We start from the raw sequence: 27,877 nt of genomic DNA, 5'->3' as shown, positions 1-27,877 counted from the left end.
TCAAGATGATTCTGCCCTGCATTTACCTTGTTCATCAGATGTGTGGGTGACAGTTCAAGTCTGTCATCAGACACAGCAGAAGACACACCTGAAGGATATCTGTGGAGGGGACAGTGGCCATCCTGTCCAAGAGTACTTTGATCAAGGCATTGCCCATTTCAAACATCCAGCTTGCATAACAAAATGTTGCTGCAATTACTTGTGCAATGCCACATCACAGCAAATTCTCAGTTTATTTCATTTTCCAGCTTATTTCTTCTTTTCAGTATTTTACATTTTTGCACCACAAGTGTTTGAAGGGGCTCTGAGCAGCCTGGTCTGGTTGAAGGTGCCACTGTTTCATTGCAGGGGTTGGCCTTTAAAGGTCCTCTCCAACCCAAATCGTTCTGCAATTCTGTGATTTTTATTTCTATGCAAAATAGCTTAAAGCAGACTGAAATATCTCCAAAATATCAGTTGTGCTGGAGGGCACAGAAGCAGCCAGTTTGCATCCAAGACAGGGATGGCTTTTCCCCATGAAGGTGTCATGGGAGAGTTGGAGAAGGCAGGGCTGGAGGCACATGGAGTGTTGGCAGGAGGGGAGATGCTGCTGAGACAGAGACACCAAAGCTTGGATGAGTTCACCCTGTTTTAATTCAATAACCCAGACATTTCCTGTGCTTGTATCAAGGGAATGGGCATGTGAATCCAACTCCTGTGAGTTTTGTTGGCTTCTCCAACATCTCCTTGTCAGCTGAGCTGTGGGGTGGTGCCTGGAGTCATCTCCCATCTCAGGAGTCCAGGCAGGTGATGTGATATTCCATTTAAATCAGTCCAACTCTGCTGCCAGAGGAGGAATCTCCCTCCCTGCATGCAGGGAGTTCTTTCAGAGGGCTAAACCACAGGAAAGGATTTTATTGATCAGTTTGGTTTTGAATGCCTTTCAGTTTTAATGCTGGCTAGTTCTTTAAATACCAGATTAACTTCCTGAACTGGTTCACTGTGGATAAGCAGCAGCACCAGGGCAAGGAAAAGGGCATCATGTGTGTGTGGAAGGGAGGGCATAAAGGACAGCCATAACTGCTGCTAAAATTCCTCATAATTCCTTCTCCATGTGGTTTTCCTAGGAAAAACTCAATACATACATACATAAAAAGTACACTGTATCAGCTGGCTGTAATCTGAGTTTTGTTTCAATTCTTTTCTTCTTTTTGGTTATGTCAGATGCTCTGATGGTTTTTTTGTGCAGTTTTAATGAGAAGGAAATTGTTACTGCTCAGTAAAATTCTGGAAGTAAAACTAGGAAAGCTGGAGGCATAAATAGCCATTTTATTATGAAGCTTTATTTCCTGACAGAAACATTTTTGGCTTGATTAAAATATTCACAATATCAAACTAAACTTTCTTGATAAATAAGAACACACATTAAAGATTAGAAAGTTTCCTTTTATATTTCTTTCCATGCCACCTTCCACCTTCATTCAGGAGATGGGGCAGAGAAAGAATATTTGTGGATTTTAGGGTGATGGATCTCTGCTGTAATCAGCACTGTTTGATTTTCCTTTGATTTCCTTTTGCTCTGCTGCGTTTCCAGTCCCCAAGGTCTTCTCCCCATGCAAGTCCCCAGTGTTCCATCACTGTTTTGGAGGCTGGCCCAGAATTCTACAGCTTGGGGTGATCTTGCCTTGCCTTTCCTACATTTATATTTATTTAATTGTTACTTGCCTGAAAGGTTGGGACATTTGTCCTGATAATCAGCAGAGGGTTTGCTGAATGCACTGAGTTTTGCCAGGCTGAAGGGAGGGGTGGGGAAGGTGACTGTATAGAAAAATTCAAGTTTGAACTCTGAGCTGACTTTTGGTATCAACAATTCTGGTCTTGGTTTTCCATGCTGCTGTGTGCTTTTCTTCTATATTTATCTTCTTGATTTAAGGAACAAACTGGGCAACTTAGGGAAGTGTCCTTATTTCCATCCTTCTTTCCATCCATGTGTTTTAGCAGAAGGAAAGTTTTCCAGACAGGTTTGTAGTTTCATAGAACACAGCTGTGCTATTTACTCGAGGTGCATTCAGTGGACCTTAAAAGCATGAACAAGTGCTGCTAAGATTTTCATTTGGTGGCCCTGTCACTCATGAAAAGGGGAAAAATATCACCTTGGATGCAACATTGCAGATGAAAGGCTGATTAAGGGGGAATGTAATAGTTTTTTTTTTTCTTTTTTTTCTTGTTTTTTTTTTTCTTCTTTCCTCCCTGGGGGTTTTTCTAGCTTCTAGTTCCTTCTTTAACTCTGTTTCCTTTCATAGGTGTCCCCCTCATGCAGGACACCACTAAATGTTGAGTTTTATCTTTTTTTTTTGTTGTTGTTAAGGTTGAGATTAAATGTGTGAGATGGTATTTTTTGTTTGGACTTAGATGTTTATTAATTCTTATCTATATTACAGTCTCACAAGTCCTGAGTTTTATAGCATTTCATTCTAATAAGCTAAAAATGGATATGTATTTCTCTTTCTACAAGGTTTTTTAAGGATAAACTGTCTAATTGAGAAATGATACTTAAATTATTTTTAACTTAATAACTAACTACTCGTGGCTTAAATAATTTTTTATTTAATTACACAATACTGCTTGAACTCATGAAGGAGAAGGTGAAGACGAAGGTAAAGATGGTTTCTGCCCTTAAACTTCTATCTTGCTGTGTTATTACTACATTCTAAAACCTTCAACTAAGCTTTCCACCATGTGATATTGCACACTTCTATTGTACCCATAATCCCAGTTCTGTTATTCAGTTTTGGAAGCCTTCTCCATGGCCTCAGGTCAATGCAGTGTTCTCTTGGGAGTCAGAGCCTGTCAGCACAGAAAGTCTGAAATTCTCAAGATGTAGCATGGACCAGAGATGCAGGGACCAGTTCAGATCTCGTCCAGAAGAGGCTGGAATGCCTCTGCTTTCCTTCACCTCTGGTGTGCAAGCTGTGCTGTGGGCTTTTTGTGCAACCACAATTGCTGCTCTCTTGTCTTGCTTGAATAAAAGCAGAGCTGGAGGCAGCAGGTGAGCCCCTGGAGGAAGGTGTAGGTGTGTTATGCAAGCTGGGAATGTCCCAGTGTGACCCTGGGAATGCCACAAAGCTGTGGGATCTCTGTTTGCATCTCTGGCTGCTTGGCACCACCCAGAGCTGGGCAGGTTCTAGTGTGTACCAGCTGAGTAACTCAACCCTGGTGTTCTCCATTCTTTGTCCTGGAGTAAAGGTCAGTGTGAAATTGGACTCTCAGTTCCTGTTGACTGTCTTTCCTTCACCCTGGGGTGTGTGGCAGTGCTTCTGGTCTGGTTTATTGGGAGGCTTCTGCAAAAACACGTGGGAATCTTCACTTTTTTTCTTGAAAAGAGAGAAATTTCAGGGTGGCTATTAGCCAGGGAAAGTGGGGATTAATTTCCTGGCATCCAGGTCTGTCATCCTTTATTATTGGTATTTTTATGGTAGGTTTTGAAATATTGCTGGGCATTTGTGCTGCTTTTCTTTAATTATTTTTTTAAAACACAAGTTTCTGCCTAGCTGCCCTTCAAATCTGAGCTCTACCACACAGGCTCAGTTTTATAATTCTCCTGGGAGTAGTGAATCTCTTAATGGTACAGAAGTGAAGCCTGAGTGACTCTCCTGGAGTAGCTGACAAAGACTGGCACTGCCCTCCTTGCTTGCAGAAGGAGTTATGAGAGCTGGGTGCTTCTTTAAAGAGCACCTGGAAACTGCAAAAAACCCTGGAATTGTCTTCTCACACGTGGCTGCTTTGTGGCCTGGTTTTTCTGCACCTGAAGTTCATACCAGGGCGCATTCCCAAGTGGAATTTGTGTTTACAGAGTCACTACTATAATTTCTAGTAGACACTTGGTTGGATTGTTTAGCTTGTAGGCATGTTGTGGAGCTTGCTTTTTCTTTCCAGCTAAACAAACCAGCTATAAGAATCTGGTTGGTTTCCTTGTAAGATTTCAGTGATAGAGTCTAAAAACTAAGAAAGCAAGATTTTTATCAATCTGAAAATTGTCCTTTCTCAAGGTATTTTGGAATAGGTTTTGTTCACTCTGGGATAATTGGGAAAAACAACAAAATGGTGAAACAAAACCTTGGAGAGCTTGTGTTGGTGACTGGCAGCAGTTCTTGTCCCCTCCTTCCCCTGCATGTGCAGGCAATGCCAGCCTCATTTGCTACCTGAGTGGTCACTTTTTATTGCTAGGTTTAAGGCAATCATTTAATAACCAGATCTAATTTGGGCTAAAGGATTTGTTCAGTGGGGAGCTGAGCAGCTCATCTGTGCTGGCTCACAAAAGCAGGTATAGCCTGCTTTGAATTTTCTTGACATTATTTTTAATATCAACTAGCTCAAGAAGCTTCTTCCATGATGATTTGGCAGTATTTTAATTCGAGGTCCACTTTTGGTAGATGGAATAAAGAGGTGCACACCATTACCTGTGCAGCTTGCAGCTCAGATGTTAGGGTGGAATAACATGAACACAAATTGTCCTTTATTTGCAAGCAGAATTTTTTTTCTTTATTTATTTGGCTTCCTTCTTCTTCCTACAGCAAGAATAAGTCCTAGGAAGAAATTTTTACAGCTGTACTTAAGGCATGTAAAAGTCTGTACAAGCAAACTTTTGTTTGCCCTAAAATGAGACATAAAAGTTCACGGTGAGTAATTAATTTACTGAATGTTTCAGTAAATCATCCAATTTGCAGCTGACCCAAGTGAGAAAGGGAGTTGCCTTATGGAAAAACTTTTCCTTTGGAAAAATACCCCGCTAAACACCAGAGTTTAAGAACCCTGTAAAGGGTTTTGTAAATATAATATTCTCAGTCTTTGCATTAAGGGCCTTCACAGTCTGATTTTTTTTACCTGCAGAATTTCACTGTGCTGTGTAAAAAGGTTGGGGAAATGAGAATTTTGGTGCTGCAGATCTGCCAAGGGTATGAGAGAATTGTGATGGTTGAGTAGACAGACAAAGCTGATGGGATTTTGGAGACAGATACATGTTTTCATTATAGTGACCCACTTTTTAGCATTTTCAGTACCAATAAAAGTGGCTTTTTCTTCTTTTTTTCCCTAGTGTGTCACTGGGCCTAGAAGTATAAGCAGTTCCAGTCTTTACAGAAACAAGAAAACTGCCTTTTAAATACTGTTAATTTTTCATAACACAGATCTGTTGCTGTACTCCTAGTTCTAGGAGTGCTGGGTACAGGGTAGGAAAAATTTAAAAAATTAGTGCATTCAAAGTGGTGCTGTTGTTAAACTTGTGATCACCTGTTCAGTATTATTTGATGTGTTTAATGCCAATATTGAGCTTGATTTTTATTTTTATTTCACTGATAGATTTCAGATCCCCCCTCATAAATCAAATTGCCTCCTCTGTAGCTAAAGTGTTGAAATAATATTACTCAGATAGAGCTCTTTTTTGGCAAACAGGTGATTCAGAGAACTACACCTGTGCTGATCTCATAACAAAGCTAATTAATCTTTTTAAATTAAATGCTCTTTAAAATTCAGCATGATAAAGAGTAGAGGGCTTATCAAAAATGATTATTTTAAAGGGCACTGCTCTAACAAAGAAAACTTTTACTGGTGTGTTCTTGCAAGGGAGTGAGTGAGCAGAGCTCCCTGGGATGCTGATCATTTGTTTATAGACTACAGCTGCAGAAAATGAGAAATTAAATGAAAGGTTGAGAGGAGCACTGAGAAAGGAGTGCTTGGGACAACTTAGGGATGTAATTTGGATGTTATTTTTTCAACTTCAGGTTCTATTTTAGGCGTGCCAACATCTGAGCTCTCTGCAAACCTGAAAATGTGGTGGGGGGGACTACATCCAGATTGCTGCTGCTTTGGGCTTTGCAAGTAAAAGCAAGAGATTTGCAGGCTTCCTGTGGGTTTTTATTTAATTCAGGACAGGGAGGATGAGGTCTGGAAGGTGCAGTATTGATCAGACAGTCTGCTTGGAGCTGAGGGTAAATGGAGTATGAATGCTATAGAAAAAGAACAAAAGGAAGGTTAGGCCAGCCCTCCTTGGCAGCTAGAGCTGGATGCCTTTTAGAAACAGCCCCTGTTGTCATGGAGCTCCTGAAGCCAAGGCCAGGGGTCTGGCACTGTGATTTTCTCATGGCAAAACAGCCTTGTCCTGTCCTAGCCTTGGGGGGAAATAAATAAATGAATAAATAAATAAATAAATAAATAAATAAAGGCAGTAGCCTTGGCAGCACTTGTCTGTCATTGTAGCTCAATGACTGAACTGCAGTGGGACCAGCACCAAAGAGAAACCTTTTTTCACAGAGATTCCTGACATTTATTTATTTATTTATTTATCTATTTATTTATTTTAAAGTCTGGCATCTGCCCCGGTCTGCAAAATATCTTTTGTAAGGCAGCATTTGACATTTGGAGAAGGATTTTCAATAGTTTATGTAGATCTTGGTTTTCTCTGAGTCAGCAGTGTTTTGAGGTTGAGATAGAGGCCTGAATTCCTAATCTCAAGGGTTTTGGGAGGGCTTCCAGTAGGAGTTGGTTTGTGTTGAAAGCCCACTTTCCTGTTCTAAACTTTAGATTATGGTCAAACTGTTCAAAATACTTATTTGTAAGTTCTTGAACTGGTCAATAATGTACAAGACAAGACATTGATTGTGTTATTTGGCATTAATTATGTTAGTTTGCCTTTTTGTTGTTTTACTAAACCTTTTGGCCACTTAGAAAGTGCTGTTTTGTTTGCACAGAAATATTCATGCTTGACTTTATGGACAAAAAGCATATTCCATTAAAGGCATTTTCCTTTTTTTTTAAATCCTTTGGTAGTTACAGTCACAGAAGTTTACAAACTTGCTTGGTCTTACTATTATTTTGTGAATGTACTGAAACATAAAAGCAAGCTATGGTGGAAGAGGTTTGGAAGAGGAAAGCAGTGAGCCTGTGTGCTTTTATTTCTTTATGACTTATTTTTTAGGTGCAGGAAATGATGGTTCCCCCATGTCAGAAAGCACTTGGGTAAACTCTTTGTGCTGAAGAATTTGCCTTTCAGGTCCATCCTTCAAGAGTCAGCTCTGGTTTGGTACCTCCTGATTAGGATTATTTGCAAAGTTTCAGGCATCTAGTGAATAAAATCTCTGCATTTTTAGTATTGCATAGTAACTTCTGCTGCTTCACCCCCTCCCCTGTTTGTGCTTTGCTGTCAGGTCAAAGATTTGGAAGTCTTGGAGGCAAGTTCAGATCAGCTTTACTGGGAGGGCCCCAGGTTGGGATGTTGTAACTGCTGTGACTCTGCTGTTAGGAAAAAAAGTTATTTTCTTCTTTTCTGTGCCTGTGGTGCTCAGGCTGCCCACGAGGAGGGATCCATGTGGGAGCTCCCTGTGGAATGGGATTGCTCATCCTTGGTCCAGAGCCCAAGTGACGCTCCAGTGGTTCTCCTGCAGCAAAGAGGAGCCCAAGCCCTGTCATCCCAGGGTTTGTTTGCTCCAGGGAGGGAGTCCTCATCCTCAGGAGTAGCCACAGAGCTGCAAGTATAATGACTGGATAAGAAAATAACCCTGGGAGCCAAAGCTTGGAGTTTGGAACAGGCTTCAGAGAATTCTTGAGAATTCTTCTCTACAAGCCCTTGGGTGGTGGAGTTGTAAACACCAGGCAGAACTGGTTATTTTCTCTCTGTTTACTCTTTAAAGCATCATCAGACTCCAAAAGAAAACAGACTTCTTCCACAGTTGCCCCAGCACTGCAGTTTTGTGTCGTTCTCTTTGCTCTTTCCATACCATCCCTTAAAAATGGCACTGATGTGTGTGGAGGTTTGTGGGGCTTAACATCAGAGCCAAACCAGAAGAATCTAAATGTTGAAATTTTGTATTTAAATATTCTCTTGAGGTTGGTTTTACCTAGAAATTAATGCTAAAAGAAAGAGATTTCTTGGTTATGACAGTCCAATATGTGTGTGTGCTAGTGAATGAAACTTCAATGTAGTCATTTGTCTTCTCAATTTAATAACATTTATTTCAACATCTGTTTGAATCTGGGAGAATCAGCATCCCTGGAAGTGTTCCAAAAACATGTGGATGTGTCACTTGGAGACATGGTTTAGTGGTGGGCTTGGCAATGATCGGATTCACTCATCTTAATCCAACCTGAAGCAATTCTGTGGTTCTTTGGTCCGTTTCTCAACATTGTTGAGACCATAATAAAATCTTAATTTTCCTGTTTGTGTTAACACTAACCCTTGCAATCTGTGAAGATTCAGGGCCTGTAGCTATGGGAGGGTATGAAGAGTCTGCTCTGCTTCAGCATTAGAACATTTGGTTTTTGACTGTACTGAAATTGGTAATTATAGCCTGTCTTGATTTTTTTTTTTAACTCATTAAACTAATTTCTTAATTACTAGAAAACGCATTCTGTCTTTGAGATTCTGCACTGTATTTTTTATTACAACAAAGTGACTGAATAGCTGCTTTAATTTCAAGTTTTGATTTTAATTATGGAATTGTATGTAGTTCTTGCAAAAGAATTAAAGCTGCTCCAGAGCAGTGGGGTGAAGGAGAGCTGTGGATCTGATCCCAATCACCATAATTTATGCCTTTCCCTTTCAACTTTGCTTATGAGAAAAGCTTTTATTTTCCAGGAGGGAAGCTTCCACACAGTTTTCTGTATGGATTTCTCTATGGATTTTAGTTTGCTGTGGTGCTATGTTTGTATTTGAGGGATTACCCTGATGAGAAGGTGGGAATGGTGGCTGAAGTCAGTGAGTCCTCCTGGAAGATCAGGTGAAGGTTTCAGTTAAAAACTTGGTGTTTCCCTTCTGAACACAAATGTTTGCCAAGCTGGAGTGAACACTTAGGGTCAGCTTCAGTCTTTGAAGCAAAAATGGAGTTGTGAGGTCTGAAATAGCGCTTGGAGGATCAAAAAAGGTGATGAGAACTTTGGTCAGGGTGCTGTTATAAGCGTGTCCCTCTCTGTCTTGGATTTTACAAGATTCCTTTTACAAGCAAATATGTGTTCCCTCCAGCCCTTTGGACTTGGTTGTTCTTCTTCCTCTGCATGACAAAGATGGTGGATTTGCTCTGCAGAACTATTTCCAAAGGACTTGTAAAATTGTCCCTATGTCCTTCTGTTACAAATTCTTTGTTTTTCTGTTTTGTTTTGTAGACACAGATGAGGACACAGTGAAAAGATGTTTTGCCACGTTTGAAGAGAAATTCTTCCAAACCTGTGAGAAAGAACTTGCCAAAATCAACATTTTCTATTCAGGTAAGGTGCTTATTTTGCGTGTATTTGTGGAAAATCCAACAACAGAAAAAGGGCCAGAAGGTCCCAAACTTTCAGGATAACCACAGTGGTGATGCAGGTCTACCATCAGGTAATTAGAGGATGAGTTTGTGTGGAAAACTGCTCTGGTTTAATCACAGATCTGGAGCTCAACCCTGGTATTAACCTGGCTAACCCTGCCTGGAGGGAGAATGAATGGCAGGTGATTTCATTTCTTTGAACTTTCAAGGTATCCTGCTGAACTTTATGGAGATGCTCTTCAAACTAAAGGGCACAGTCTTTCAGTTTTTGGGGTTTTATTTTTTTTTTGACAATCTCCTGGTGTGCTGAGCCTCCTAGCTGGTGTTTCCTGAGCTTCTGCAGAAGCAGCTCTCGTGGGCTTGCTTGTGTATGGTAGCTTGATCATCTTGATGGGTCCAACAAGTTTTTAAACACTGAACTCTCACTGAAACCCTTGCAGCTTCCTGGAGTGCAAGATCCAGCTGCAATTGGGTTGTGCCAATTGGGCTGTGTATTTTGAGTAAAAAAGTTGTGTAGATAAGAGTGGGGATTTTTAGGTGTCATATACCAAGTGCTGGTTTTTGTTTCCTCTGAAAAAGTTGCCTTCCCATCCTGTGTTTTGAAATCAACTTTAGAACAGGTTAATTGGAAATTCACCCTGTAAAATTGCTACAAAAGGCTTGGTGTGCTCTGGCTCCTCCTGCCATTACACTTCAGATGATTTTCAGCCTCTTTTGGTGAGGTTTAAAATGGGGTTTCAACTAGAAAAGCATTTAAATGTAGATACAGCAGTGCATTGGCTTCCTCTTAACATGTTGATTTATTAACTTAGTGCTATAAACAGGATTTGCACCACAATATGGTAGCCTTTTATAGTTCTGATTTTAATTTGATAACAAAGGCACAGCTGAATTGTGCAAAAATATTTTCATAACCATTGGGTGCTGACTTTATTGCTGGCTCTTTTACTGCCAGCCAGGATCTGGGTTGTGAACTTGAGGAGAGCTGAAAGCATGATGGATGCAGTGGCTGAGCACTGCAGCTTCCCTCTGTTCAGCTTCCATCTAGGGAAGTAAATCTCCTTGGGGCTGTCTGTGCCTGCTCTCCCAGCTCCCTGGAGCACAGTGGGTGTCAGGACAAGAGGCAGTTTTTAGGTAAAACTGATAGTTTTTATTAGGTCAGCTGGGTTTTAGACTTTGTAGGCATTTTTTTGCACGCAGTTCATACGTACCTAACTCAGAGCGCTGCTCTGTGTTGTTTCCCTGGGAGATCTTGTGCTTCTATCCCAGATCTGAGCTTTTTATGCTCAGAAACTTCCTTTCTGAGCCATATCAGATCCTGTGCACTGGGAGCTAGACTCTGTGCAGGAAGTTCTGTCAATTTAGATGCACAATACAGATTATAATTTCCCCTAATGAGGACCTGCTGCCACACGTGCACCCACATATCCACACCCATTCCAGTATTGTTTAAAATGGCATTAATAACATAGGGTAGGGTTGTTTTTTGGTTTTTTTTTTCCCAGCTAGCTGTCATTTCAAAAAGTTCCAGGAGAGAATACATGTAATTTGAAAATCTCCTGTGATAAGATTAAAATAAGTCTTTTACTTGCAGAAGAGCGACGTGACTTTCATAGAATGGAAACCCTGTTATTAGGGTTATTAGCATGGAGCTGCAGCAAGAAATGTTCCATCAGTGCTTCCTACCCTTGATCCTGTCAGAAATGTGTCATGTTGGACCCTATTGTAACTCCAGGCATGTGTTGGCTTGGATTATGACCTGGCACATCCTATTTATTATAGGTTTGTTACACAGCTTATTACACCCCTGTCTTTACTACAGTAAATATTGTTCATTTTTCAAGAAAATCAAATTTTCTGTTGATCTCTGCTTCATTTTCTCATCATCTTTCCCTAGGCTGAAGGCTCCTCAGTGAGCATCACCCACAGCACAAATAACTTCATCCCCTTGGGGTGGCCTGGTCCTGAACCCAAATTCCTCCATGGAACACTCAGAGGCTGCTGCAAAAGCCTTTCTTTGCCCTTCCTTGTGTGCTCCCCCCAAACATTCTCTTAATTCCCCAGGCCATCATCCCAGCTCAGTGGAAAGGAAAACTGCCATTAAATAAATCAGATTTGATAAACGTTTTGCAAGTTTTTTACTGTCCTTAAGAAGATTCATCCCCAGCTGAAAGACAGAAGAATTGCAGTAAAATTTGCAGATGGTTCTAGCAGAGGAATGCCTATAAATGCCTGCACTCTTTTTACTAATAGTTCTAATTCATTAGAATTATTTTACTAATAGAAATAAAACAAAAGTAGAAAAAAACTGGATAAAACCCTACACAACAATTTACAAAAGGTTCAGAGCTGGCCTGAGCCACATTTACAGCACTGAAGAGACTGATAAGAGACTAAATAAGCCAAACTACAACCCACAAAAAAAAGACTTTCTAAGTTCATTATCTCTTTTAGAACAACAAGAGGTTTTATTGTTTAATATTATTATTTTTTTTAGACTGGTAAATACTTCACCTATAAAATAAACAATTTTTCTCCAAAGAAGTATTTTTCCTGAACCAATTAAGAAAAAACCTGATTAAATCTACTTTTGAAAAAAACCCCTTCAGAGGTTCTCTCCCAGATTTACCCTAGACCAAAACACTATCCAAAGTGCTAAAGTTTTATCTGTGGCTGTTTTGGTTTGTGTTTGGGATTTTCTAGATGACAGGTTTGTTATATTTTAAATCTCCATCATCAGGACTTGGCTAAACAGTAGCCAGCAACATTTCAGTGGTTAATTTAGGAATTGTTATTTGTAGGAAACCCTGGCTTTAAATTGGAAAGCAAAATATTGAACATGAAATGTACAAGTAGGGAAGGGGAGGAATACTAAAACTAAAATGTGTAGCTGGCAGAAGGTTCAGGCTGCTGATTCCCTCCTGTCTGGTGGAGCAGGCTTCAATCACACCCATGCCCATGTAAATGGAATCTGGGGGAAATTTTTCTGGTTCTTTGGTGCAACAGTCTTTTTTCCATCATCCTCATGTGTGAACTTTCATTTAAACTTGGAAAATGAAGTCAAAAACCAGCTTGGAGCTGCGTAGTTGAGGTGATAACACTTTAGGCTCTTTTAGTCAGGATTTTAGCAGCATTTTTTGGGCCAAGCTGCTGCTTTATGGCAAGCACTTTTGTTGAAGTCTGCCACTATTGGTTTTGGATTTCTTGTTAGTCTTGGCCATGAAATTACACTTGAGCTGAGGGCTCTGTGGGCATCAGGTCATGCAAAATGCTGCAACACAAGACTGGTTCCCGTTTCTAAGCTTTTTTTTAGCTCTCTTGTGTGACATTTTTTTAAAGTCGCTTTTCAGAATGTTAAATTAGTGATAGACAGTGCTAAATTAGTGGCAGGGGTATATGACACTTCAGTGATTTTGGAGTACACTGCAAACTGAGAAATTAATTTCTACTCTGCTTTGCTGTTTCCCTGGGCAATTCCCTAGGAGGTTTTCAGAACAGCAGCACACTTTGTTTTGTTTTGTTCTGCTTCTGCATTGAGTCTCGATGGTAAAAAAAATCATACTTTAATAAGAAGAAATGATTTATGGATGGGATAACTAGAGTCAATGCAGGAGAGAGAAGGTGGTGACAGGATGGCTGTTTCTCAGGAGGGGCATTTTTTATGGATAGCTGCAGTCATATATATTTCAAGGCATCGTATTTTCTTTAAATGTTGTGTTATTAGGCTGATGGATGTTAGGATTTTTCTGGACATAGAGACAATGGAACATGCTTTCAATTGAAAATATTAATTTAAACTCTTCCATATCTACTGATTTGATTTAAAGGAAATTTCAGTGTATCACAGCTGGTTTAATAAATGTTTTCAATATAGAGAGTGAACTTCTGAGCTTTATTTATATGAAGGCTTTTGATTTGAAGAGATATCTGTTCCTTCTTCCCGAGGGAGTTCCCAAAGTGGGGAGGGATTATTGTTTTGGCAGTCTGATCTTGTTGTGATAAATATTATGTGGTTGTAGGCTGTGGGCAGGCAATTCTCACTGTGGGCTGCATTGCCTCTGTTTGCTGGAGTCCTTGCAGCTGTGGAAGTTGTCAGAGAGGAGTTGCCCTTTCCTGCTTTTTAAATCTTCTTCCTTTATTGAAGTTCATAAGCAAAAAGTTTAGAGTTTCAGGCTGCTCTGTACTTGATTTCCTATATTGATCCCCATTTTCTGTTTGGAAAGGCGTTCTCCTTCGGGCAAATACCTTATGCACAAATGTAAAATTATTTACAGAATAGTTTTGCTGTAAAAAAAAAAAAAGCAGAATTGAGTTAGACAAAGGAGAAGGGAGAGTAAATCTGAGTGGGGAGCAATTGAGAATCATCATTGAGTTATGTAAGATACTAATGAAGAGAATTCTATTGACATCCAGGAGGCTGTTGGGGCAGAGCTTTGTGTAGTAGAGGGGCCTCGTGGTCTCTTGTGCAGTCTTGGGTGCCCTGCTGGGTGGAGGTGGCTCCAACACTGTGAACCTGGTCAGAATCTTCTGGCCAGCACCAACACCCCTGGTCTGTGACCCTGCTGATCAACAGAGATGCCAAAGCTGTGGCTGAAGCTCAGCAGGGGAAAAAAAGCCTGGAAGGAACCAGTTGTACAGAACAAAGGGAACGATAATGGTCTTAACTGTGCTGGTTTTAGCTTTAAAAGATTGTTATTTAGCAAAAAATATTGTTTTCTGAGAGTACATAAAAAGCAGCATGTTTAAAGGAGCACCTTCTTCATACTTGAGGTGTGAGGAAGAGAGACAGACTGGTTCTGAAAACACATCAAAATGGCATTTAAGTGCAGGCTGATGGCCTCTTTAATCAGTAAATAACGAGGCAGTGCTTCTAAAGTGAGGAAAAGAGGGATAAATGATTGCAGTGGATCATGTTCAGCAGCCAGCAGTGTTGTAACTCCTGATCAAAGCAGAGCTGTGTTTGTCTGTCACTGGGAGCTTGGCAGAGGGGCCGTGCTGCTCTCTGAGCAACAAAATTCAGTGTCACATTTGAAGTGTGGGGTTTGTCTTCTTTGATTTCCCTACTGTCACATGAAAAGATAGTAAACACAAAGTCAGTAGTGGGTGCACAGATCTGAAAAACGCTTTGCTTACTCACTGTCATGTTTCATAATATTGTCTAACAGGATTTTTCTCTAATGCTCCTGGTGCACTTGATTTATGTGGGAAAGAGGAACAGCTTTTCTGTTGTGCTCAGAGTAGCTGTGTGGTCAGTGCTTTGGTATTTGGATGAGACCCTAAATGAAGCAGAATTAATTTAGGGTCCAGCCAGTGTGGGGAAGCCTGCCCCACTGTCCTTGTGCTGGTTTGCAGTCCCCAGGTTTAGGCTGGGCCTCTTCCATCCCTGACAGGTATTTGTGTGGTGCTGGACTGGGCATCCTCTAGAAATCAAAGCTGGGATGGAAGTTGAGACGTCTCAGTTCCTGGTTAATACTGCTTTAGTCTGTGCTGAAGGGACAGCCCCTTGGTTTTGACCCTATTAATTTTTTTTTTTTTTTCTTGGGAACTTAGGTGTTTTATGTAGGTGCAATGAGGAAAGCTTCCTCTTTTTCTCTGCCCCTGTGAGACCACATCTGGAGTTCTGCATCCAGGTCTGGGGCTCACAGCACAGGAAGGACATGGACCCAAGGAGAACACAGACCCATTAGAGTGGGTCCAGAGGACTGGAGCACCTCTGCTCAGCCAGGCTGGGAGAGCTGGGGCTGTTCAGCTGGAGAAGAGAAGGCTCCAGAGATCCCTTACAGCCCCCTCCTCTGCCTAAAGGGTCCAAGAGAGCTGGAGAGGGACTTGTCACAAGGGCTTGGAGTGCCAGGATGGGGGTGAATGGCTTCACACTGACAGAGGGCAGGTTGGAATTAGACATCAGGAAGAAATTCTTCCCTCTGAGGGTGCTGAGACCCTGGCACAGATTTGCCCAGAGAAACCGTGGCTGCACAATCCCTCCAGGGATTAAATGGCATCTTTTTGCACCTCCACTCTCCTCATATGTACATAGATATGATCTCTGGTAATATATTGATTATTCCCAGGGCTGGGCATTCAAGCTGCAGCCTTCTGGTATCTTGGCATCTCTGTGTTTATGGGTCTCACCCTTTTTCCTTGGCCCCCAACAGCAATAAAGTCAGCCAAGAGCATTGCCACTCTCCTAAAAAGAGGCAGGGAAGGATGAGAGCAGCTCCAGCACAGAAAATACCCTGGGTGCTCCTCTGAATGATTTTTTGGAGAAATATGAATCCTGAACTGACACATGGCAGCAGCCCAGGGCTTGAGGTGTTCAAGGCCAGGTTGGACAAGGAACACATGGGAGGTGTCCCTGCTGATGGCAGGGGGTGGGATGAGATGGTCTTTAACCCCAGGCAGTCTGTGATTCCATCCTGTGACAAGAGAAATACGCAGAGCAGGGACAGAGGGCAAGTTTGAATTAAACATTAGGAAGAAATTCTTCCCTCTGAGGGTGCTGAGACCCTGGCACAGATTTGCCTAGAGAATCCATGGCTGCACAATCCCTGGAGGTGTTCAAGGCCAGGTTGGACAAGGAACACATGGGAGGTGTCCCTGCCGATGGCAGGGGGTGGGATGAGATGGCCTTTAACCCAGGGCAGTCTGTGATTCCATCCTGTAACGAGAGAAATAGAGCGCTTGAGTTACCTCACGACGGAGGAAGGCCGTGCCGCACGGCCCGTTTCACCCGCAGGCACCTGGGGGATTTTTGGGGCGTTTTTGATTTTTTGGGGTTGTTTTTGGGGCTGGCAGGTGACGTTTCCCCTCTCGCTGCCCACAGAGAAGCTGGCGGAAGCGCAGCGCAGGTTCACCACGCTCCGCACCGAGCTGCAATCCACGCTGGACGCGCAGAAGGAGGCCAGCGGGGCCTCCACGCTGCAGCGGCGCCGCAAACCCGTCTTCCACCTGTCCCACGAGGAGCGGGTCCAGCACAGGAACATCCGAGACCTGAAATTGGCCTTCAGCGAGCTCTACCTCAGCCTCATCCTGCTGCAGAACTATCAGGTACCCGCCGAGGGCCGCGCTTCCGCGGGGCCTTGCGCGTAAATGACTCCGGGCCTTGTGCGTCCTTCGGCGCCTCAGGTTGGAGCTTTTGTGTTTTTCAGGTTCTGGGCTGCTTTAGTGTGTGGGTCTGAGCTTCACATGAGGGGATGGTGAGCTCTGTGCACAGAGCAGGGAGACAAAACAATTCCTGCTCCAGCTGGGGACCAGGGACAAATGATCCAAATCTCAGGCCAGGAGCACAAACACCGTGGGCTGGAGAGAGAAAAACAAGGATGGGACTGCAGGGGCTAAAGCTGGAATGGGACAATGAACTCCAGTGGAGTTAACTGGACCAGAACTTATAAAAGTGTCAGACCCCGTGACTGATCATCCATTTTGGTCCATCCTGGGTGCAGCCCTGGCTGGGCTCTTGTGCTGCCCAGGGTGGATCTAATTAATACCTCCTAATAAATCTCTATTTATTCTTTAGCTCTGTCCAGCCCCTGCTCTAGCTCAGCCTTCAGAGTTGCCTCACTCAGTTTTTCATTTATTTCTTCCTTTCTGGGGGGGCCCTAAGCACCTCTAAAGAAAAGGCAGGTAGCAGTGTACAGCTGGTTGCTTTTAACTGAGCTAGAAATGCTGAGCTGACCTGCTGAAGGACTTTTCCTTCTTCCTTTTCTGGGCTGGCTGACCCCAGCACCTTTGTCCAGGCAGGACCTCTTCCTTCTCTAGTGTGTTGTTCTATGCAGGGCAGGTTGGGGAAGAAGCTCTTTTATCTTGTATTTGTCCTGAAACTTGAAATCCCAATGTTCTGTTTGCTCTTGGCGTTACCATGGTAGTGGCTGTGACCTTGCTGTATCAGAATTTCTTGCTAAAACATCAATTTAAAAAAACATATATTTTGATTTCTGCAGGGTACAGGCTCATTTGCCTTGAGGTATGAAAACAAACCAATCTTTAGTTGTACTTGGATTTTTGGCTTGGTTGCAGATGCTGATCTTGTTCCAAAAATCTTGAAATAAAAATCTGAAACTGTTAATATATTTTTGGCTGGGCTACCTCTTCTGGAGTTAAATGCTCTGAAATGCTTTTAAGTGTTTTACTGTGAGGGACTCTAGCTTGTTAATTAAGAATGTTGGAGCTTAAATTGACTACATGTTTATTTTCAGATCTTTGACAGATCTTTACTGCAGAATTTTACTAAACAAAATTCAGTCAGAATGAATTGAATACCAATCTGCTCTATGGACAGAACTTAGTCTCCCAAAATTTTGAGTATTTGTACCTCTCCTACAGTGATGTTATCTTTGAGCATGTGTCTGGAAACTCTTGAGTTTCTTAATAAAATGTTTTAACTATTAGTGGTAGTTCCTAGTTCAAATTCCTGGGAAAGGTGGAGTATCTGTATCTTCTTAGGAATGGAGTGAAGCAGCATCACCTGCTGTGATTTCTTCCCTTACATTTATTTTCTCTTTTAACGGAAGGCAGCTATACTTTTAATTACAAAAAATCAATTCTGAGGCTTTATGAAGAATTTAAATAGGGGCTGACATTGATCATTCTCTTGGGAAATTTTTTCCTACTATTCCTCAGTGTAGAAAGGCAGGTTGCACACTGATGCTTTTGCTTTTTGCTGCCATGAGTCCAGACCCACTGTAAGTCTACTAAATATTGGTCTAAACCCCATCTGGTTTTTCACACTTTGCAGAGGCAGCAGAGCTGCTTTCTACAACATAACTCCAGAGAGAGAATAAGAAAAATTCCCTCAAATTGGTATTGAAGTTGAGGACAAGGAATGCAAACACAAAAACAGACATGGAACTAAATCCCAGAGTACTACTGTTGTTAATCACTCTTGAGCTTAGAGTGTGACAATGAGGAATAGTCAAGCTCTTGCAGTTTTGGAGAGAAGAAAAAACAATAACTTGATGGGAGGATGATGTACCTGAGCCCTTCATGTAGAGATAAAAAATGAAATCAACAGCAGCATTATAAATATCAAACTGGCTTTGATGAAATGCTGATGCCTTGATTTGGGTTACAGAGGCAGGAAAATCCACCTGAAGCAAATTCCTCAGTCTCTTAGGGGTGAACAAATGCATTCATTCCTGAGGTACATAAACCAACTGTCAAATGCAGCTACAAGCAGTCTCCAGGGCAGCTCTTGCATGTTTAAATGATTAAACTTCTGATAAAATGAATTTATACTTGCCAGCAATATATTCTTCTAGACTGTGTATATACATAAAGAAACCTATCTATTTAAAATGCTCTGTTTTAGGACAAACAAATTAAGCATATAAGATTTAGTTAATTATTCTGTATATAATATAATGCATTTATTGGGTGAATAATAGAGGCTGAACCAGTTTTATTAAATTACCTTGCTGGTGCATTTCCTGATATATATGAGCAAAGATTTTTTGAGCCCTCTGTTTGATTCTACTTGATGTTGCATTATGTTATTGCCTAAGTTGCACTGTTTGTTGTTTGTGGAGGGTTTTTTTGGTTGCTTTTTGTTTGTTTGTGGTTGCTTTTTGGGTTTTTTCTCCACAAAATGCAGCAGAAATGGAGGTCAGGCTTGGAGAAGGCTCCTTGCCAAATAAAAGCAGCAAGAATAGCAAAATATCAGACTGCATAAATGATGTTTGTTCTGTTCCACTGTCCCATCACTGTGTGTTCCTTGTCAGAAGCATCACTGTGACCAGCAATGCTTTTATCATGCACTTTGAGGTTGCAGAATTTTTGCAGCCAGAGGATGAAATGCCGCTGGAGAGGTTTTAGGGTGTCTGGTATAAACATATCCCAGCCAGCCAGGGCACCCCAGATTTAGGGATTGTAACCATGGCAGATGAAGGGATGTTACTTCAAGCTCCAGAAAGGTCCCTGACCAAAAATCATCCTTTTGTTGCAGTTTTTCATGTGGAACTTCTGCTCTCCTTGGGGTGGAATGCTGTTTTTTCCAATAGAAAGTAATTAAAGTCTCTTGTCTGCAATGAGGCAGGTCATTATTGCTTTGGCTTCCTGCTCCTGTCTCCCCAGCCTCATTTCCCACCTAGATGGGAGGGTCTGGCATTAAATCACTTTAAGCATAATTACATTGAAAATAATTTCACTGAGAAGTTGGTGCCTCTCCCTAGGGCATTAGATTTTGCTGTTTTCTCTGGTTTTCTTTCCAAGCTGCTCTCTGAGCTTTTTTCAGAAGCGAGTCTTGCCATGGTCTCTCTGTGTTTCTACTGTTCTTTGAGTGAAACACAGAGTTTTTTAGGCAGCACTTCCTGCACAATGAAATGCAGGATTGCAAATACATCATGCCACAGAAATTGCTGCTGTGTGATGAGCTTTCCCTGTCTTAGGTACTGTGCATGGGTGTTGTCATCTATAACTTGGAAATCAACAGTTGCTTCTTGTTTTAAGCGTTGTGTGCTTGTTTCTACAGACTGGAGAATTACATCTCCCACATCTGCAAGCCTAAGCTGGTTTTGCAGTCATTGTGCAACATACTCTGTGAAAAAACATGCTGCTGTGGGGATGCACTTGTCTGGATTTAATCTGCAGCACTGACAACTTGCATACCAAGATTTCCCTTCTGTAATGAATTTAACTGGAGGACTTGATTTGAAACCATTGTCAAGTTTAAAGAAGTCAGTAGCTCAGATTTTTCAGGAGTGGAAACCCCTTAAGGGTTATTTGTCTTCAAGGTAGCATCAGGTCACTTCTTGAATAAAGGAGGAAGGTGGAAGTGATCTGGCTTTTCAGGAAATAAAAAGCTTTAGGTAGCTCCCTTTTTATGCCTCATTTTTAATTTTATATGCTAGGATTAATATTCCTTATAATAAAGTAAGAACTCAGAAACTTCCTGACAAGGAATGCAATAATTTTGATTCTCATTAACGATCGATTCTCATTTTGATTCTCATTAACGATTCCTTTCTCACTAGCACTGGGGAGAGAACCATTTCTCTTTCTTGGGAGATGGCAGGGGTTTAAGAGATGGCTGGGGTTTAAAAGCCAGCATGTTCTTTCCCTTGCCTGCAGAACCTGAACTTCACCGGCTTCCGCAAGATCCTGAAGAAGCATGACAAGAACCTGGAGACGGCGCGGGGGGCGGAGTGGAGGGTGGCCGAGGTGGAGGTGGCTCCCTTCTACACCTGCAAGAAGATCAACCAGCTTATCTCCGAAACAGAGGTGAAGAGGCTGGCCTGGGCACTGCCAAAAATCCCCCCCAAAACAGGGTTTTGGTCACTGCTGGTTTCTGGAAGTGTTCAAGCATGGGTTGGATGGAGCTCTGAGCAAACCTGTTCTAGTGGAAAGCACCCATGGCAGAGGGTTGGAACAAGATCTTTAGGTCCCTTCCTACCCAAACTGTTCTATGGCACTGTAATTCCCATAGTGTTTTGCCCTCTCTATAGCTTGTATTTACCCCCAAGATGGGTAATAATTGATTTTGAAATGCCACTGACTTCTGGCACTGCTTACATCAGTATGGGTATGTTCTCTTCAGCTGGGAACTTCTCCCTTGGCAAAGCCTAGTGCAGCTTTAACTTATGAAGAAACTTGGTACAGCATGCTGAGCTTTTCCTATCTTTGTATGAGAAGAATAGTGGGCCAGGGCTCACCTCTAGCTTGGAAACCAACATTTAGTTTTGGTTTGACCACGTGCTGATCATCCAGGTGACCTTCAGTGGTGTGTATCTTTGTCTCCTCAGGAAGTGGTGACCAACGAGTTGGAAGATGGAGACAGACAGAAGGCAATGAAACGTCTGCGTGTTCCACCCTTAGGAGCAGCTCAGGTGAGACATGGGGGTTGTGGAGCAAAGCTGCTCCTCCAACTTGTCAAGGTGCCAAATCAGATTCAACATCTGAAGGAAACAATGGAAATAATTGATGTGAGTGTGCATGGGGCAGGGCCAGATAATCTGCTTTAGTTCCGGAAGGTTTGGAAATAGGTTACTGCTCCTGATGCATGCAGACAAGGTAATGAAGGGAGGAGATAAATGGTAAAAGGAAATTTGTACTAATAAAAGCATATGCTTAGTGTTTGTGTGGTCTGGAATATTTTTCAGGGGCCACTGAGACTCCCAAACTCCATTTCAATATGGCAAGACTATTACACAGCATTTTCAATTTAAAAAAAGCTCACTTCAAAAGCGAGAGTGCAATAAGGGATCAGGAGCTTGTGTTTGTGATTTTAAGTTGGCTCTGCAAACTAATCTGACTCTGCTGATAACCTGTTTACCTCACCTTAATTCTGCTGTGGCTTTGTTCACAGCCTGTACCAGCCTGGACTACATTCAGGGTTGGATTGTTCTGCGGGTTGTTCATTGCACTGAACGTCACTGTCATACTTTCAGGTAGGTGTCCTGCCATGCCTGGGTTTGGGTGGATTTTCCTCACTTAGGGAGGGCCTGGACCTGCATGTTCTGGATTAAATCAAAGCCATATCACATTGGTGTGAGCTACTGGTTCTGCTCAGCAGTAGGTTGTGGTTTTTCTCATGTTGTATTGTGAGTGTTGAAGACAAAAATCCTTTTCTTCTATTTTCCTCCTTATTTTTGGAGGGATATTCTGAGGGTGCAACATCTATGTGTAAAAGCAGATTTTTGTTATCATTCTGGGAACACGCAGCCTGTGCCAATTTTGAGACAGGTGCTTGTAGAACTTGAGCTCTGCATGGTGTTGACTCCCTAAAGAAACAGAGCCATGTGACCAGATGCCAGTTGGGATGGAAATCAGGAACTCATGTGGAAATTCCTAGGATTTCAATGCCTGGAGTCTGCTAATGGAATTAATTGACTTTTTCTTATTGGCAGTAGTTGGCAAGATTGTTTAAAAGCTACAATTAATGGGTGCATCTCTCAGGCCCTGGCTTTATTCTGCTTTATGCCTTCTGAGTTTGGCCCCTGATTAGAGTCGTACTGCAGATCCAGACACAGAGCTTAATCACAAGCAGCTTTACTAATTGTGTGTGTGATTTCTGGAGTGTTGTAACTTGCTTAAGCAGTACAAAGGAAAAGGCTTAACAAATCAACTTACCAGCTCTTGCATTAGGGAAAGCCCATGTCTGTGTTTTTATGACTTAAAAGAATTTTTAATCGGATGTTTCTGTAATTGCATCCAGCCATCTCTGGGGATAAAATGCCTCTGTTTGAGGAGCTGTTTGCAGTGCTTCTCGTTTGGTCTTCCCATGGCAGAGGCATGAAACTTACCCATCTGCATGAAGGCACTGTTTAATGTGTAGAAACTGTTCTTTATTCATAATTTCTGTTACTTAAACATTTGATCTCTGTGTAAGATGCAAAATGATTGAAGCCGGTTGTGTTTGCTCTCCCTCTCGGTGCTGAGAATGAAAAAGTGAGGCAGCTGTGAGAAGGAATTCATAAAAATGATTATATCTCCAGAGGAGGTGTTACTAAGCCAGTGTGGGTAATAGGTGTGTTGTATCAGCAGGCATGATCTGATAGCTGAGCATTACTGCAGATATTGGGCAAAATCCTGGATTCCAAGTGCAGAGTGGGTGTTTTTAATTGTCCCATACTTTGCTAACCTCTCAGCTGCTTTTGCCAAATTGTGTGATTTGATGATCTAAGATAGGATTTTAGTGTTCTGTGTGGTGAATTTGTGAAACAGTTCAGAACGTGGCTTCTGCCAGTAACCTGGTGCTGTACTGCCTGATTTGAAAAGTACAGAGATGAGTTCATCACCACTTGGGGTCTGTTAAAGGCTGCAAAGCTACAAGTGGATCCCAGGAGGATGCCACCCTAAGGAAGACAAATTCTGAGGTTTCACTGTTTCTATGTGGGCTTCCCTAGGTGCCAAGCTAGTGAGGTTGGAATTTCACAGAAATGTGCATTCATTTTGTTAACCAGAAACCTGAAAGGTTTCATGCAAAATCTCAAGCCCTTACAGTGATCCTGCTCTCCTTCGAGAATTAGGCTGCCATTAGACTTGTCACCAGGGATATTTTCACTTCTTAGTCAGTATTTTTGGGGCTGCTCTGCCCTGTTTGGAGTTTTGACCAGATGACCCATTGGGGTTCCTTCCAACCTTACCCATTTTGTAATTTCGTTTGGTTTTCAGGTAAAAATCTGAAAATCTTTCTTTGCAATTCCACCTTTAAGACTTAATTTCACATTTAAGACATGTAATTTCTTTCGGCTTTTTTGGGGGGGGGTGTGATTTCTGTCCAAAAGTTGACTCTTTTTTGCCTGAATCCAAGAGTCTGAAGTTTTAAATTTAAAGCAGCAGTTCTGGAGCCATTTCTTCTTGCACAGCTTTTTCTCTGTAAGTTATGTTGTATAAAGTGTAGATGCTGAGCACATTAAATTCCCTATGGATTTGCTTTCTCTGAGAAAACAGTTTGAAAAACTTGGCTATAATTCAGGCAGGTCTGTGGGAATAAATTCTCAGCCTCAGTTCTGTGAAGTGCAGGTTCTTTCTTTTATCCCTCTTAGAAAGCACGTGGGTGAGAAACTCTCCATGAAACTAAAACTGAGGATTTTGAATAACTGTATTTTATTTATGCTTTTCTTATCAAACCTGTGCCTAGTGACCAGTCCTTTACAAAGAGGTTTATGCTGGAGAAAGCTGCTGCTGTATAAGGCTACACATTGTTTGAAACGAAGCACATTTGTTTCCCACCCCCTGAAAACTGAACAAAGGAAGCAACAGGCTTTCCAGCACTGCTGCCTTGTGCTGAGATTTCTCTTTGGGTGGGGCTGGGTGTTGTAATGCTGGCTATGAATATGTATTGCATTACCATTGTACTGAGTCTGGTCATTAGGAGGTTTTAGCATTGTTTTAAATGCTGTAAATGGTTCCTCTTGGTTTTGTGGGGAGCTGAAGTGTTTGTGTATCTGTCTGTTGGGATTTCATCTCTATTAAAGCAGAATATTTAAGTGTCTCTAGTCAGATTTATGCTGGTGCTGTCCCTTGTGCCTGTAGTGTGAGGCAGGGACGCTGCTAATGACTCGATTACAGCAGCTGGAAAGGGAATTTTCCCCAAAATGCTCCTAAATCCTCTGACAGGCTAGGCAAAAAGTCCTCCACTTGCTGGAACATGCAGTGGTGTACACATGTACCCTGTTTTCTCAGGGTACAGCCAAACATCTGAGATCCAGGATAAAGCCTTGCTTTGTGACACGACCTCTGTTAGCCCTAAAATCCGTCCTTTTTTTTTTTTTCTGTCTTTGCCAGGTGTGGCTTTTATAGATGGACCAAATGTGTGGCCACTGGTGAGAATCTATCGAGGTGGCTTTCTCCTGATAGAATTCCTCTTTCTCCTGGGTATCAACACATATGGCTGGAGACAGGCTGGAGTCAACCACGTCCTCATCTTCGAGCTCAACCCCCGCAGCAACTTGTCCCATCAACATCTCTTTGAGGTGAGCAGGAGGGATTTTAGAGTGGCTGAGCCATGCTGAGGATCAGCAGGATAAATCCTGCACCATTTCCTGGCAAGGACTCCTAATACAATTAGAAGAGGAAGTTGCTGAAGTCTGATTAGATTACGGGATTGAGCACTGCTCTCCCTTTTCTTCAGATGAGAACACATTGCAGGTTTCTGGGCTGTGTCTTCATGATTGTTTGTTTTTGTTTGTTTTTTTTTTCCATGCAGATTGCTGGTTTCCTGGGTGTTTTGTGGTGCCTGAGCCTGCTGGCATGTATATATGGTCAATTCACCTACATCCCCATGCAGGTGAACCCACTCATCTTGTATGGCTTCATGTTGCTTTTTCTCATCAACCCTACCAAAACCTTATATTACAAGTCCCGTTTTTGGCTGCTCAAACTATTGGTAAGTGTCAAAGCTGGTTGAAATAAGTAATATTTCGTTTAAATGCTGTGGCTGAGCAGTAGCTGTGAAGTATACAGGTGTCACTAACCTTCAGGAAAGAGGGATGCTGGGGGGTGCTTATACCACTGTGATTTATAGAGCAGACCTGATCAGGTGTTGACTGTAGACTGTTTTTGAGGATGGGTTTGCAGAAGCATATTCTCCTTCCTGTACCAGTTGACTTGTTACCCTTCCTGTTGACAGCTGCTTACAAACTTTTGCACGTATGGAAACCCTTGGATGTCTTGGTTGTTTATTCCTTAACCTAGTGAAAGAGATTGATTAGAGGTCCAGTGCTCTAAGGCAAGGCTGCATGGATGCTGCTTAGCCCAAACTGGGATAGTGCCAACTTTGAGAGGGTTCACTGATGGAGAGAGAACCTTTGGAAAAGTTACTACCTATAAAATTATGTTCATGGGTGGGTTTTTTTTCTATTTGTGCTCTTAAACAAACACTTTCTTTGAGACTGAGCTCTTTATTTTCCTGTAAGATAAGTCTGGTAAATTCAATATCAATATATGTGCTGCTTGAGTGTTCCAGTCATAGGTGGGAGCTCTGAAAGAACAGTTTTCAGACTTGCTGGGTGACTCATGAGTTTCTTCTCAAATGGCTGTTTCACATGCTCTTCCCCACCCTCTGCACCCTTTTAAATTGGCTTTAATCAAGCTGGTTCCCTTGACACCTTCTTCTTGCTAGCACTGCTCTGAGAGCTTTGGGCAGAAGAGGGTTTGGCTGGCTGGTTTTCTTCACTGAATCATTTCAATGCCAATTAAAACAATTAACTTTATCTGGAACACGGCAAAGATGAGCAGCATCATGCTTTGAGGACGTGTGTGCAGGTATACACACAGTGAATTAACCTCTCTGAGCTCACCTCTGTTATTTGATTTGCTGCCTTGCTGCTATGCCAGCTTCTTCCTTTGTGCCTTCCAGCTCTCAGCCATCCCTCACAGAGCTACCTTCAGTCCCAAGCCTCATTAGTCTGACTGCTGTCCCCTGGTGTGAGGGGAAGCACTGGATGTGCTTTAACCACATGAGCAATCTCTGCTAATTTACCTTCATATCTTACCAGGGTGAGATTCTCAGTCTCCACAGAGCTGTTAGGCTGTTTGCAGCTCCTGCCCTGTCCCAGTGATCTCCAGACTGTGCTGCAGTCTGAGATAGAGTTATAAGATCATAGAATAGCCTAACTTGGAAGGGACCTTAAAGATCACTGAGTTCCAACCCCTCTGCCACAGACAGGGACGTTTTCCACAATCTCAGGTTGCTCTGACCCTCATCCAGCCTGGCCTTGGACACTTCCAGGGATGGGGCAGCCACAGCTTCTCTGGGCAACCTGTGCCAGGGCCTCACCACCCTCACAGGGAAGAATTTCTTCCTTGTATCTAATCTAAACCTACACTCTATCAGTTTTAAGCCATTCCCCCTTGCCCTGTCACTAAAAGCCCTTGCAAACAGTCTCTGTCCACCAAACCTGAAGCATGAAATATCTCAAGCTGGAAGGGATCCATAAGGTTCATTGAGTACCTTGAGTGTGCAGAGCCCAGTTCATCCCAAGGTCTCCTAGGGGAAAAAGGCTTCATCAAAATGCAAGATCACATTAATGGTGGGAGATGACATGGTACTTGAGTGCATTATGTGGAAGGAGGAAGGGGAAAAAAGAGGCCAGACCACATAAAGAGCAGCTTTTATTGTGTGTACTTGACCAGCTGGGTGTATTTGATTTCTCCATGCAGCTGCCAGCAGCTCTCTGGGTGAAAGGAGGTTTAAATAGTGCAAGTCTTAGAACTGTTCTGCTCACACAAAATTATGTTTGGTGAGCTTTTGCCTTCACATGCTTCATATGTTTCATTTCCAGGTAAAACAAAATCTTATAAATCAGATGTAGCAGAGCATTACTGGCACTTTCAATTTTTCTGGAACCAAATCAGGGGCATGCTTGAGTGTGTTGTAGCATTTCCTCATGGATCTAGGAGTCCTCCTGCCTCCCCCTGTGACCAGCATCAACTGCTGGTTGAGGGTGGGATCTCTTGTGCTAAGCCCTGAGGGATGGCAAAACGTCAGAATTGATCTTCCTCTGAGTGAAAAAAGTTATTTAGCCTGTAGTAAAGTCTAATTCCCCTGCCAGGCTCTTCTTTCTTGCCCGAGTGCTTAGGTGAGCATTCTTGGTGCCTTTGCTGCCAGTGAGAAGCTCCTGAGTGCCCTGGTGTGGGCTGGGGAGAGCAGCTCAGCAGGAGAATTGGATCTGAGCCCAGGGAATGTCCCTGTGCCCACGCTCTCTGCAGGAGCTCCATGGCCACACCAGCGCAGGCAGCCTGTCTGTGAGAGGTGAAAAGCTAGCAAGTGTTCAGCTCAGCTCAGATATCTGGCATCTCAGCACCAATTAAAAGTGCAGGGATCAGCACCAGGAAGTCTGTGCTCAGGCTGTGGAATTGTTGGTAGAGAATTGCAACTGGTTATTGAAACTGAGGTGCAGCTCTGGTGTTTTATGACTTTATCCTTGTCTGGAGGATGTTGCAGACACTTCTCAGCTGGGAAGCAAGGAGCTGGCTGTGGTACCTCCACTGGAATTGGGGCTGCAGCTCCAGCTGTGCCTGGGCAGCAGGCAGAAGCCAGAGTGCCTGGCACATGGCATTGGGAGGGTTCAGATGGCAGCTCAGGGTCTGAAGGAGGGTTGACTCAGATGCCAGTGCCAGATATGTCATGGATCTATCTGTTGACTCCTCCTCAGCTGTAACCTGTAGGT

At 42.5% G+C, this 27,877-nt stretch overlaps 1 protein-coding gene across 2 annotated transcripts in view; it reads left to right on the top strand.

Annotated features, from left to right (window-relative positions):
* The window catches only part of XPR1 (xenotropic and polytropic retrovirus receptor 1), a 115,970-nt gene that overhangs the window by 62,354 nt on the left and 25,739 nt on the right, over positions 1 to 27,877 (top strand). For both annotated transcript variants that reach the window (XM_084211104.1, XM_084211103.1), the window contains exons 3-9: positions 9,133 to 9,234; positions 16,093 to 16,316; positions 20,334 to 20,483; positions 21,005 to 21,088; positions 21,568 to 21,649; positions 24,492 to 24,679; positions 24,913 to 25,092. In XM_084211104.1, coding sequence (XP_084067230.1) covers positions 9,133 to 9,234; positions 16,093 to 16,316; positions 20,334 to 20,483; positions 21,005 to 21,088; positions 21,568 to 21,649; positions 24,492 to 24,679; positions 24,913 to 25,092 — 1,010 coding nt within the window. The remainder of the gene's footprint in view (positions 1 to 9,132; positions 9,235 to 16,092; positions 16,317 to 20,333; positions 20,484 to 21,004; positions 21,089 to 21,567; positions 21,650 to 24,491; positions 24,680 to 24,912; positions 25,093 to 27,877) is intronic.

The sequence above is a fragment of the Fringilla coelebs genome (assembly GCF_963513975.1).
Source record: "Fringilla coelebs genome assembly, chromosome: 9".
NCBI classification, from domain to species: domain Eukaryota; kingdom Metazoa; phylum Chordata; class Aves; order Passeriformes; family Fringillidae; genus Fringilla; species Fringilla coelebs.
The sequence above is the reverse complement of the archived record's forward strand: the minus strand, read 5'-3'. Positions and strand labels throughout refer to the sequence as shown.